The sequence below is a fragment of the Erigeron canadensis genome, chromosome 2 (genome assembly GCF_010389155.1).
Source record: "Erigeron canadensis isolate Cc75 chromosome 2, C_canadensis_v1, whole genome shotgun sequence".
NCBI classification, from domain to species: Eukaryota; Viridiplantae; Streptophyta; class Magnoliopsida; order Asterales; family Asteraceae; genus Erigeron; species Erigeron canadensis.
The window spans coordinates 21,741,713-21,754,930 of NC_057762.1; the positions used below are offsets into that span (position 1 = coordinate 21,741,713).

General features: G+C 34.3%; 1 protein-coding gene across 5 annotated transcripts; it reads right to left on the reverse strand.

The window, feature by feature from the left end:
- Nucleotides 1-739: 739 nt before the first annotated feature.
- LOC122586950 (U-box domain-containing protein 4) lies at nucleotides 740-9,949 on the reverse strand. 5 transcript variants are annotated; one of them, XM_043758990.1, is made up of 7 exons: nucleotides 9,553-9,949; nucleotides 5,036-5,108; nucleotides 4,459-4,739; nucleotides 4,183-4,296; nucleotides 2,105-4,024; nucleotides 1,889-1,990; nucleotides 740-996 (listed from the first exon to the last, which is right to left on the reverse strand). In XM_043758990.1, the coding sequence occupies exons 3-6, from the start codon at nucleotides 4,732-4,734 to the stop codon at nucleotides 1,931-1,933; spliced, it is 2,370 nt and encodes a 789-aa protein (XP_043614925.1). In that variant the 5' UTR covers nucleotides 4,735-4,739; nucleotides 5,036-5,108; nucleotides 9,553-9,949; the 3' UTR covers nucleotides 740-996; nucleotides 1,889-1,930. The 5 variants fall into 5 exon arrangements, with proteins under 5 accessions (XP_043614925.1, XP_043614923.1, XP_043614924.1 ...); XM_043758988.1 differs by lacking the exon at nucleotides 740-996 and adding an exon at nucleotides 1,058-1,407; XM_043758989.1 differs by lacking the exon at nucleotides 740-996 and adding an exon at nucleotides 1,414-1,525.
- Nucleotides 9,950-13,218: the final 3,269 nt, after the last annotated feature.

A 13,218-nucleotide genomic window follows, 5' to 3' on the forward strand; every position in this document is an offset into this window, starting at 1 on the left:
ATTGGATTAAGATAAAGCCTTATAAATTCAAATATAAAAATATACTTCAAAAAAAAAAATGGAAAAGTTAGATAGTAAAATTCCTAAATATATTCTGATTACAATTACAACTATCAATAACAACAATATTTAATTATTTGGTTAAGATCCTTATAAATACCATATACCTATGTAAATCCAAATTTTTCAAATTTATTAATACCATATGTATTAATCTAACTTAATAATACTTTATCGACTATATGTAAATCCAAATAAATAATCTAAATACAATATATGTTGATCCATATTGACAGCACATCTTTGGTCGACTATTATTTTAATAACTTAATTTAGTCACATGTTTAATAATTCAATTTGAATAAATCGGAATTAGTTGTCTTTATTTGAAACAGTTTGGTCGACCATATGTACTTGCTTTAACATTGTGCATATCGCAAATGAAACTGAAACATGGTTCTCTACATGCAATTGGGTTCTAAGATAATAGTCAAATGATTATAGATATGTATCATGAGAATTTCTTTTTTTTGATGCATCTCAATTTATTGTATCACTGTCCCAAATACTTCTAATCCTCATTTGTTTTTTGGTATTTTTTTTTCTCTATCCTATACATCACGTACTAAGCATTTCAATAATTCAATCTCTAAACCGTATTCAAGAATAAACATTAGACTCAGAATATACCTAAAACAACAAAACCAGTATACACAACGATATTCATGTCATGAGGATAACTTAAATGCCTAAAATGAATAACTGAATCTGGTTATTGACTTCTGGTCATGGTAAAATTTTCAATCATCTTTTGTATAAATTGAAGGATAGATAAACTACCTTAAAAAAAATAAGATATAGAAGTTTGATTTTACACGTTAGAAATTTAAATGCTAATTTTGACGACAAAATTGCAGCTCTAATCATCCTTGCTCTTTTCCTTACCTCATTCATCGTGGAAGCTGGCGTCCGAGCTGCTCCAAACTGAGCCTTTGCCTCAATTTCATGTTTATACAATACAAGCAATTAAATTATGTGTGATTCTAGTTATTAGTGATTGATTAATGATAATATGGTGAACTCACACCATTTAAATTTGCCACTATGTTCAGAAATCAGAATGTTAGTTTACAAACTACAAATTTCTTAGTATAATCGCAAATAGTCATTCAGAGCATTTAGCTTTCGCAATGGAAACACCACACACTACTTTCGTGTCGTCATACTAGTTACAACAGTTACAAACCTACATATCATAGGTCCGGCAATCCTGATCACATGTTACTTGAATGTAACAGGACCAACAACCTTATATATTAGTCAGTCACTGTATCTCTTTTTTTTCCCCCAACTCACTCATCCTGGGCACCATCAATTCCGAGAGCTCTGGTCCTCACTTTAAAATAGCTATAGAGTATATTAATTATTTGCAAGGTTCAGTTTTACTGAAAATACTCTAAAAAAGACAAAAGTGTATTTTTGGTTTAGGATTGATAATGAATGGCTAAAAAACATCCACCATATGCTGCAAACCACAATGGAAGATGTAAGAAGACGAGTGTATTGTGTATATCAGAAGTACAATAGGAAGAGTGGATGGGTAATTGATGCAGGTGCATATGGCGATTTTACTATTTTAGAAAAAGAAAATAGCTATTTTAACAAACTCACACTAACATTAAACACAAAGGTATGAACTTTCCAAAATTCACAGACAAGGTTATTCACTAGAGAAACTCCTCCACAAATAATTACTATGTCGTGTTTTTCGTTATCTATTTGTCATAAATCAAGAAAATACTACCCAGAAAATACCACCCAGAAAATACCACCTCCATATGCATTATTTGCAACATTAGATAGATATACATTGTATACAAACTCTTACCTAAAAACGACCAACCATGACTCAATGTCAATATGTCTCTCATCATCCTCTCCCACCATTACCATGTCGTTGGTTTCTAAAGTAGCTAAGCAATGACTGAGCCTGTGAGACAATCAAGAGATACAAAATAACCTCATTAACATAAAAACAAAAAGTAAAAAAGAAAAAATTCACAAATAACAAATTTACCCTTATGGATCAAAGAGAAAAAGGCACCTTTTCCTTGGCTCTCGGGGTACCAGACTGTGACAAAGCGACCAATGGGGGGACAGCACCCTCCTGGAGGACCATATTGCAAAACCGGCTGCTGTTGGTACAGAGCTGTAGAAGAGCAGCAGCAGCATTCTCCTTCCCTCTAGCTGAACCCAGCTCAACAACTTCAACTAGAACCGGAATACCACCCTCCTGACCGATAGCAGCTCTCCCCTCGGGAATAGTTGCAAGATTTGACAAAACAGCGACGGCCTTATCAACCATCCCAGCTGCAGGATCCATTAATTCAACAAGGTACCTAACCGCACCCGCTTGCACAATACGGGCCTTGTTTTCATGAAATATTGACAAGTTAAATAAAGCAGTTGCCGCATCTTTTTTTCCTCTTGGAGTTCCATTTCCCAATAAATCAACCAACGGTCTAATTGCTCCTGACCTCCCGATTCTAACTTTGTTGTCTTCAATAACCGAGAGACTAAAAAGAGTTGCGGCAGAGTTTTCTTTAGCCTCAGAGCTCCCTGTTTCTAAAACATGTATCAGTGGTTCAATTGCATCAGCATTTGCAATCGCTGTTTTGTTGTTATCATTTATCGATAAATTTAAGAGGGCAGTAACGGCATTTTCCTGGACTTTTTCATCCGCTGAATGGAGTAGGTCAATTAATAAACTGATAGCCCCACAGTTTGCTATAACAATTCGGTTATCCATGTTATGTCTAGCAAGTAACCTGAGTTCACCTGTGGCATCCCTTACTACATCAAGTGAACTGTTACTCAAATCTTCTACCAGTTTTTTAACTTGGGTTTCTACTCCAGTAAGATCAGGTCTAGTTGCGGTCGTAGGTGAAGAAACGATTCTCGGTCCAAACCTTTCTGATGGTCTACGCCATAATTGGTTTCTGGGTCGCGTTTCAAACCGTGGTGAGAATTCATGGTCTCTTCGTTGGGTGGTCGGGGTAGTGGCGGCAGGTTGTGCATCAGGTGCTACCTCTCCTGAAGCATCACTACTGAAGGCTGTTGCCACATTCGGCGCCGACTCCTCATTTGCTTCAAGAGAAAAGTCTTGTGAAATATTAGTGTTGGAATGTGTGCTGGAAGTTGATACCGTTCTCTGGTGACCCTCGGGTAACTTTTCATTTATCCTAACACCGTACGATGACTGTCCACCTGAATCCAGGATCTGATCTTCAGATTCAGCCAACACATGTCTGTTTTCGGGCAGTCCCTGCAAGGAATCCTCTGAAGATGACTGGACATGATGCACTGGAAAAGTTCCTTCCTGATAGGTCCCACTAGATGAGATTAAGCTTTTCCCGGGTGAACCTATGCTTCGCACTGAATCGGGTGACTTTGGTTGACTTGAAATCATGGATTTCACAGGGTCCGGTAGCTTAATGTTGTTTGATTCACACCAATTTGCAATAAGTGCCTTCACGGTATAATTCGGAATAAGATTGGTGTGGGCAAGTGTTTGCATTGTTTTAGGGCAAACAGTAAGTCCAAGATCAAGCCATTTACGAATATACCCCCTTTCATATGTTTGACCAGAAGCTACAATAACAGGGTCTGTCATGAGTTCAAGGGATAGAGGGCAACAAAAGTCAGGAGGTATTGGTACTGGGTTGGAGCTTTCTGACTGTTTGGCCTCAATTAAACAATCATTCATGTGGGTAACAAGAGCAATCATTTCCTCAATATACTCTAAATCTCCCATCTTTTCTGCTTGTTCAGCATTTTCTTTCAACTTTTCTAGGGCAACTGCCTCAATTAAAAGCTCTTGATTAGACCTCAAACTAAGAAAATCAGCAATCTTTGACCTGCTATCTGCGTTGGGTCCAGGCCCTTCTGCTAGGTCTCTCATAGCTTTTGAAACAATAGCCGATGCTTTTTCATAACCCATATGCTTGATTTTCTGTATACAATGCTGCAACCAATTTTCAAGTATAAGAACAGGAAAACCTAATATATATATATATATATATATATATAGATACACACATATTTCTGAGTTCTAACTAACAACTAAGTTATCAAAATCGTCATACTTCCACAAGTCAAAATTAGAATCATCTATGGATGTACCTCAAGTGAAGCAGAACTCAAATCAGTAGGAAGACCAGGTGAAGATTTTAGCAGCTCAAAAAGTTCTAAGCTTTGAGCCCGGACCTTTGCGAACAATGATTCAACTTGCATAACCTGCATATTGTAGCAAAAACCTAGTAAGACTTCATAGTCAGCAACATCTATAACAGGAAAATAAACCTAGCATTTTATAATTCAATCAATCTTGTTAAATTTTAACGAACATGAAAACATAAAAGGATCATAAGCTTGGAAAAATTAGTTACTAAGACGTACAAAGTAAACTTTACTCATCAAAGGATGACAATCTTCGAGAAGTTCCTTGAGTTCAGCAACACACTCACTTAAGACTGCAAATTCTTTCTGAAATGATTCATCAGTAGCCACTTCTGCATCAGCGATAGACTCAAGTACTGGCTTAATTAACTTGAGTATTTCTTCAATCTTTTTGTAGTACTTTTCAACAATCCCAGAAGTTGTGTTTTCAAGAGATGGCATATGCAAGAAACTAGAAATATTTTTCAGAAGCACTTTTAGCAATGATATCTCCATCACACCTGCACATAAATCATTAATCGTCATCTATGAACAGCAAGTAGATACGGTTGTGAGTTTGCAATGACAGTTAGAATAATAGAAAGAATATACAATTTTCACCGTTAACTATGAAAAGTAATCAGATCATCATACTTAACAATTTATTTCTTAGGTAAAAACATACTTGTACAAGATGGAGAGATTTTCTACGGGTGTTGTATCTACAGATAGATTCTGCTTATACGGCACATATTTAATGAAAAAACAGCATCTACATAAAAACAGAAAAATAAAGGAGTGCCCTCAGTATGCTCACCAAGTTCCACGGCAGTCTTTAACCTGAATTTTAACTCCTTTTCTCTGCTGTCCTAAGAGTAAGGACCACCTTCCTATAAAAAAAAAAAATTCATTGTGTGGCATAAGAAACAAAACAAACTGAAAGGGCTCAACAGAAAGAGAAACAGATAAAATGTATTTCTGAAAAGAGGATATTGTAAACCTGTCATTCTCTACCTCTGCGTGTGTTGTGGTATTATAGTTTAGTAAAAAGCACTCAGGAAAAACTACTTCTCTTGCATTTTATTGCAAAAGTGATTCTTCTATATGAGTAAAGTTGAGCAACATAAGCATTACAATGATTTCAGAACCAGAGTGGAATAATCAATTAACGTAACATGGCTAAAAGAAAGGGTTAATAACAATTCAACACCTTAACTTTGACCCAATTATCATTTTAACCATTTAACATATTTTTCATATTTAGGATCTTTAGGTTAACATGAGTGTTTTGAACATTTAACTTTTTTAATGATAAAAATCCTTTACTTTAATAGATTTGGTGTTTTAATCCCATAAACCTCCACCTAAAACTCATTTTTTAGAGATTCAAAATATAAACATAACTGAAGTTAAGGGTTAAATGATTAAGCAACAAAAATTAAGGGTTATTAGGGGGTCTCAGATGGCAAAATGCTCATTCAATATGTTGACTAAGGATAATGAAGTCTCACAATGTTATGGTTGGACACTCAAAATGTTGGTCAATATGTTCACACAAGTGTTAGTGAAGATATTGTAGGGATATTGTATAAGTGGGCCATGCTTCACTTTTTATATTTAATAAAAAGTTTTTTGTCTAATATAATATGTTTTTTAATTATATATTGATGATGATGATGATGTGACATTGACATATTGAGTTTCAGTATGATGGGTTGGAGGCAAAATGAGTGCAGTATGTTCATTCAGTGTGTTAGTGTGTTGATGAGATGGCCGGTATGTTGTGGCTTGTGGGATATTGAGGTTGCCCTTTGAGATGGCGTAACCTTCAGAATTGTTATTCTTTTAAAAGTAAAGACATTAACTCAACTCAACTCACAGATTTTATCATTCAATAAGATAAAAAAAACAATTTCATTAATTAAAACAGTTAACGATTTATAGGTAAAGAACATTATTAACCCCATAATAGTTTACATGTCGGAGGTTAGTAGGTTACCCAAACCCGAACCCTTTATCAGCTACCATTGATATACATAATTGTAAATATCATACAACTTTCAAATACCAACTCATCTTCTTCTTTTTTTGTAGCAACAGTAGGTCCTTACGCTTAAAGTCACTTTGCAATACTAACAACTTACACTGACATAATGTAATAGCTCTTCAAAAATTAACAAATTGGCAAATTCTCCTTAAAATATACAGCAAGTCAGCAACTGGGGTCAACAAGCAAGGCTTAGATCAAGTGGTTAACACTCTTGCCACTAAAGACACTAGGTCAAGGGTTCGATCCTTACTCCTTGCAAGGCCGGAGGTCCTATTCAACCTTAGGTAGAACTGGAAGCAACTTCTCTACGTTAGGTAGGGATAAGGCCGTCTACATCTCAAGTTGAGATTCTCAACATCCCCCTTACACCGTGAAAGACGGTATTGGGACCCATAACCCATGGAAGACGGTACTGAAAGCTACTTTAGTCAGTTAGTGTTATATAGAGCAACTCGGTCAACTACATTGTCAAGTGGTACGTTCCAGTATCTAGTTAAACAAAACAATTATTTCATGGCTGCTTGAATTCATGTTGAAATGCATCACTAGATTGACATATAATTTTATATATAGTTTTGTTTTTAATATGAAGGCATATAAACATAACTAACTTCATTTCAACTTGAAATAATGGGAACTCCTCAAAAAAACGAAATCTCCATAGGGGAAGGAAACTAGGAAAGTGGGATGATAATGTAATTCGGGATGGGACAAAAATGCAAACTAGGAACAGAGATGGGAAGACAACGTGGGAATTGGGAAATGGGAAATGTACCCCCTATCCATCAAACGCCATCCTTACGGACGAGAAATGGGGAATATACCTCATTTCCCAATTCTGACGAAAAATAATTATTATTATAAGTAATTTATTCATTAGACGAGAGAAAGTACCCCTATTCATCAAACGCCATCCTTAAGGATGAGAAATGGGGAATATGCCTCATTTCCCAACCAATTCCGACGAAAAATCTTCATTATAAGTAATTTATTCATTAGACGAGAGAAAGTACCCGTGCGTTGCGACGATGAGATGGTGGGAGTAACAGGTCATAAGAGGTGATAAGTCAAAAAGTGTGATAGCCAAATGTCTTAGTTGTATTGGCTCTGCCGTCGGAATTAAAAATTCGTTGAAAGTATATCGAATGACCACTCTAATGAAAGAGCATGAAATTTTAAGAACACCCATATAATTTTTATAATTTATTGATGTACGGTTTTTGAGATAAAAGATTTTAAATGAATTAGGAGAATAAAATGATTTATAGATGAGAGAGAAAAAAATGAGTGGTTGAAATTTGAGGAGAGAGAAGAAAATGAGATTTAAAAGGGTGAATTAGGGGAATAAAATGATTTATAGATGAGAGAGAAAAAAATGAATGGTTGAAATTTGAGGAGAGAGAAGAAAATGAGATTTAAAGGGGTGTTTGGTAGGGGTGAATGGAATGCTAGGAAATGAAATGGAGAATGTGTCCCTTGTTTGTTTGCATCTAAGAATGGAAGGCGATAATCAAAATTCATTTCCCATTCCGCCTTTTTGATTCTTCATAAAATAAAAAGAATAGAGGTGAATGGTTATTTTACACACGGGTTGTTTCTACGGTAATCAAAAGGTGAAACAAAAATAAATGAATATAAATAGGCAAAAACCTTAACTATAATAATCTGATCCACTAATCTATATGGAGGCTCATCCTGATCTCTTCATGGGACAGGTAAATCATATTATGTTACTTTTGTACTGTGTGTCATATATAATCCCTTTTTGTGGGTATTGATTTGTTAGATCTGTTTGCCTTTGAGTTCAAGATAGAGATTATCACTGGCGAGTGTTCTTATCCATTATATGGATCTTGTTTTCTTAGATATTGTTTTTAGAATCACAAAAACAAAATTAGTTATAATTATGAAAAAACACATTTCAATTCCGACCCGAATGAGTGTAACTAAAGTAGTCATATCTGATACACACAAATCTATATAGATATAGATTAGTGAATAATGTAAGACTTGCAGCTGACTCCCGTATCTAAAGTAGTCATATTTGATAAGCACATAAAAGTTGATTTGCATAGTGTTTGATGCTAAATCTTACATTTCTATCCGTTCTCGTCTACTTTAATATATTTTTGAGTTGGCAGGGTGTTGTATTAGACTCATTCGCACTCTACAACTTGTAAGACGATGATCACATATTGAATCTCGATGGTCCAATACTCCACTGTATGTCTAGCATGCTGACAATATCTGTATTGGTATTCTGCATATCGAATATGAAGCGAAAGAGTTTGTAGTTGTTGCTTGTTTCCGTTGGTTGCTGGCAAGGATGAGTATGAGATCTTTGTTTGTTATATAGTTTGACTACTTTCATAGTTTGAATGATACAATACCCTTTTTGGTTACAACGAAGTTCATCGAAGTTCATGTTCATATGCTTTATTATGGTAACATAGATGTCATTGTTTTTGTTCAATAACTTGTCTCATTGTTTTCATAGAATCATGAATAAATGTAATTGGGAAAGAAAAAAAAAACGTTTCCATTCCACTAAATCACTTAACCAAACAAGAGAAATGATTCTCCTCTAATATCTTATATCGATTCTCTAGTTAAATCAAACAAGGGAATCATTCCATTTTGCTTAATTACATTCTCTATCCATTCTCTTCTTCAATTCCATTCTTAATCATTCACATGTACCAAACACCCCCTAAGAGTATTATGGGTATATTAAGTGATGATATTCAAACTAATAGATAAAAAAGAGAGGTGATTTAGACATATTAAGTTCTTAATTTTAAGGAGAGGGGGGCAATTTGTTTTATAAGAGAGTATAGATAAGTTTGTAATTCGATTATGCTAAACTTGATGAATTGAATTAATAATAGAATGCGACTTACCTCTCAAAGTAAGTAAATGACTAAACAAGAGAGCTAATCGACCTATTGTAAGCCAAGCCAATTAATGGGTCTTTTAAATTTGTTTGTTCTAATTTTTGTCTGTTTGCATCGTACTATTGAGTTGTATGTATCAAATTGGTAACCTATATCAAAATAGCCTATTCAATAACATGTTGTTCATATGTGTGACCCCGAGCCAAGCTCCACACATGATATTCTATTTGGAAAGCAGAAGGAAATACACAATAATTCCTTCTATATAGAATATATATATATATATATATATATATATATATATATATATATATATATATAATGGAGTGGGTATACAAATGCAAAGGGAAAGTACTAATTATTTACAAGTGAAAATGAACTGACACTTACTTTTGATGGGTATGAGTTGAAAATTCTCCCCTTGCTATTGCCTGCTGTTAATTACAAAGTTCATCCAGAGGCGTAAGGTTCAATTATATATCACTCAGCCGCCGAACTCGGCTCAGTCAACGGCTCAGGAACGGTCAAAGCTGGACGGATCGGTCCGAAAGAAATCGAATATTGCTGGAGATGGAGAAAATCCGAGGAGTATGGTGATGGTAGCTCCGTTTGGTGGTCTGCGATGGTGGAGGTGTAAGGTAGTGAAAGTGCGGCGGTGGTCGGCGATGGTGATGGCAGTCACCGATGATGAAGACGGTGGTGGCTTTGTATCTGCACCTCGGAGATTTGGCGAGAAGAAAGAAATGGGAAGAGCGATTGTTATGAAGACTTTTAGGGTTTCGTGACACTATACTATACGGAGTACTAACCTCTTTATCTCAACTTTTTTTTCATATATAATATATGGGATACCATTGTTTTTGATTAATTTACTATGAGTGAAAATGGATTATGCATAAAAATAAGAGATATATTAAATTATGTGGTACTAATAACATCTATTATATATCTATAATATAATTAAAAGAAGGGGTTGGGGTACACTTGGCATCTCTAATCCACCTCCTTGAGTCTAATCCTCCCTCCTTATTAATCCTCTATTTTTTTAATATTAATATAAATTAATTTACACTTTTTGGTTTTTCCATCACCAATTTACACTTTAACCCCAATCTAAAACAATTAATTTACACTTTTTAGTTTCCCATTACCAATTTACACTTTAACCCAATTTAAAATAATTAACTTACACTTTTTTATTTTTCATCACCAATTTACACTTTAACCCAATTTAAAAATAATTAATTATAGGTTACACTTTTCGAATATAAAAAACTGTAAATTTTTTTATTTAACTAAAGTTGAAAAAAAAAGGGTAAACTATAATCAATATTTATATGGAGTTAACTTTCGTATGTATCTTCTTTGAGCGGATAATTTTTAGAGTATTTTGACCGATGGAGTGACTAAGCAGCTAGCAAATTTCCAAGTTGATTTCGGTATATCTATTTAATATATTTGAATTCCAATTTTTTAATTTTGATTAAGATATTTTAAGACTACCCGTCCATTGGACGGGTCTGAACACTAGTAAAATATATACTCGTATTTCTTTTAATTCTTCAAAATATTTAAAACTTATTATATGGATACCTGGCAATACAACGATAACGTGACGGGTGAAGGTTGTAGTCACACCAACAATTAGTGTATATAATAGATGTAAAAAAAATAATGTAAGAATTTTAAGAATTAAGATTAAAATTAATTTATGATTTTTATTTTTTTCTGAAAGGAAAAATAAAAGTAATTTTTTATTTTTAATTATATGTAGTTTTTTAAATTGTTAGGTCATGCGGAATGAGGCGTCTCATTTCCAAGGAAAGCCCAAAAAGCGTGTGGAACGTCCCGGGAACCCCTGCTACATCGCCCCCAGGGGCGTTCCTTGCAAAAAAAAGGCTTCTCCCCTTTCGATTTAGACGCCCCTTTCACTCCCTTTTTCTTTTGACCTGACACACTTCTTTTTTTATTTTCTATTCTTTCTTTTACTTATATAATTAGAGGTTATGGAGAATTCATCACTCCAAATGGAACTCCACATGTCAAAAATCTAAGAAAAAAAGGGGTTTCAAGAACCCCTCATTCCGTTCAGCCTTATTATTTTTTATAAATGAAAAAACCAATCTAGATATTCCACAATCTGATTATGAGTTTTTAAAAGCACTTTCGAATTTTAAAGTACAAGTTAATCTAATGGATATTTGTACTTTACGTGTTCGAATTTTATCTATGCATCGTTTGTCAATGATAATAAGTGAATCAAACATTATAACATAGCTTTAAAAAGTACTAAAAATAAATACTTAATGGTCTTCAATTTTTATGTTGTTCTTTACATGGTCTAGTTTGAATGATTTTAACTTAAAATCTAATCCAAACTAACATTAACAGTTTAACATCTAATCCAAATCGTAAGAACGGTTTATGGAGCAAAACAAACTGTCGGTCTATATCTTTGACGTCAAATTGACCAAACCGTACAATTGGTGTGGTTTACTAGTTTAATTGGTTTTGACTAAATCATGCACATCCCTACTCTCTTTCACTTTCATTATTTTTTATTTTTTTTATATTAAAAATGGAGTAAGAGATTGAAAGATAAAAAGAGATAAACCATTCCTTCAAAAAAAAAATGGGAAAGAGATGGAGGATGTGAAATATACGAAAAGTGAGAGATGGGTGTTCCCTCTCTATAAATATACAGGCACGTCCGCACAATTAACCAAGTAACTCAACCCATATAACTCAAACCCATTCGACCTATGTGGATTCTATTTAAGATGTAAATATAGTTTCTACTCGTTTAATATAATGATCGTGTTTTGTTCTCCAATGAACTAATGCTATTGTTTTTTATAATAATTGTTCAGAAAGTACAAAAGTTTAAACTATTGATGCTACGCCCGAAACTCAGTTAGTTATTAGTTACCAAACAGCATTTTTAAGGCAACCATGTACCATTTCCATTTATTCAAGCAGGGCATAATGGAATCAAACACCACCACCATCCTATCTCGTAACTCTATTGCGCACACACTCACAATTTGCACACCGAATCATTGATGATGGCCGCAAACTATTGTATCAAACTAGCAACCATAACAGTGGGCAACAAATGGCATTTCCTTGCAAATAGTAGTTCTGTTGCTTCCAATTTCAACCATACCCATTAGTTCGTCTAATGTTTTTTCCGAGCAGAAACTATTGTATCAAACTAGCCACTATAACCTGCATCTCGTGGAACGCCAAAGCTACCGCTACCAAAAGAAAACAATTTATACATATCCCTTCATATCAATATGCTTTTGATTTGTCAAGAATCTTTGTGGTTCATTAGGCTTTGACCAAATAAAGGATCACGCCAAATCATTGAAGGATTACCTTTTGCAATATTGTGGTCTGCTAACCTGATTTAGTTGAGCTAAATTTTCGTAAAAATTTTGTGGCATATCATAACTACTTATGATATCCACTTAGGAATTGGTCGACTAAGTTGTGTTTTATCCTAACCGAGTTAAATGAGATTAACCAAAAAGAATTGGCAAGAAAATACCGGGTCAAATGGGTTAAAGCCGCCTGGGCATTAATTTTAGTGCTTATGAATCTATACAAAGATAAATAGAATTGCTTCTGCAAATTGCAATCATATTACCTTGGAACTGGACAACTAAATATTTACAGATAAACCCAACCCAGCACAATCAGGCTCGTATTGACAAGTAATAAACATGATCTTTTTCTGCCCAACACACCTGAGCTTGTCACATCTAGATTAAGTGGTAATCTACAGTCACACAGGTGAAAACAACCCTGGTTCAGTCTACATATACTAAAGACAAGCATTGTAGATACTTGAACGATTCAAACCAAACTCCAGATGATCAAACAAAAACAGAGCGTACTGTATCTCTTATCACTTATAAGTTCTGATTCGTATTTCAGATAAATGTAAACATCACACAGGTTACTTAAGACTAGCAAAACCACAATAAACAAATGCTTTGATCATTAACACAAGGTATCCAACTTAAAAGAGTATAAAGACAACAAAAAGCA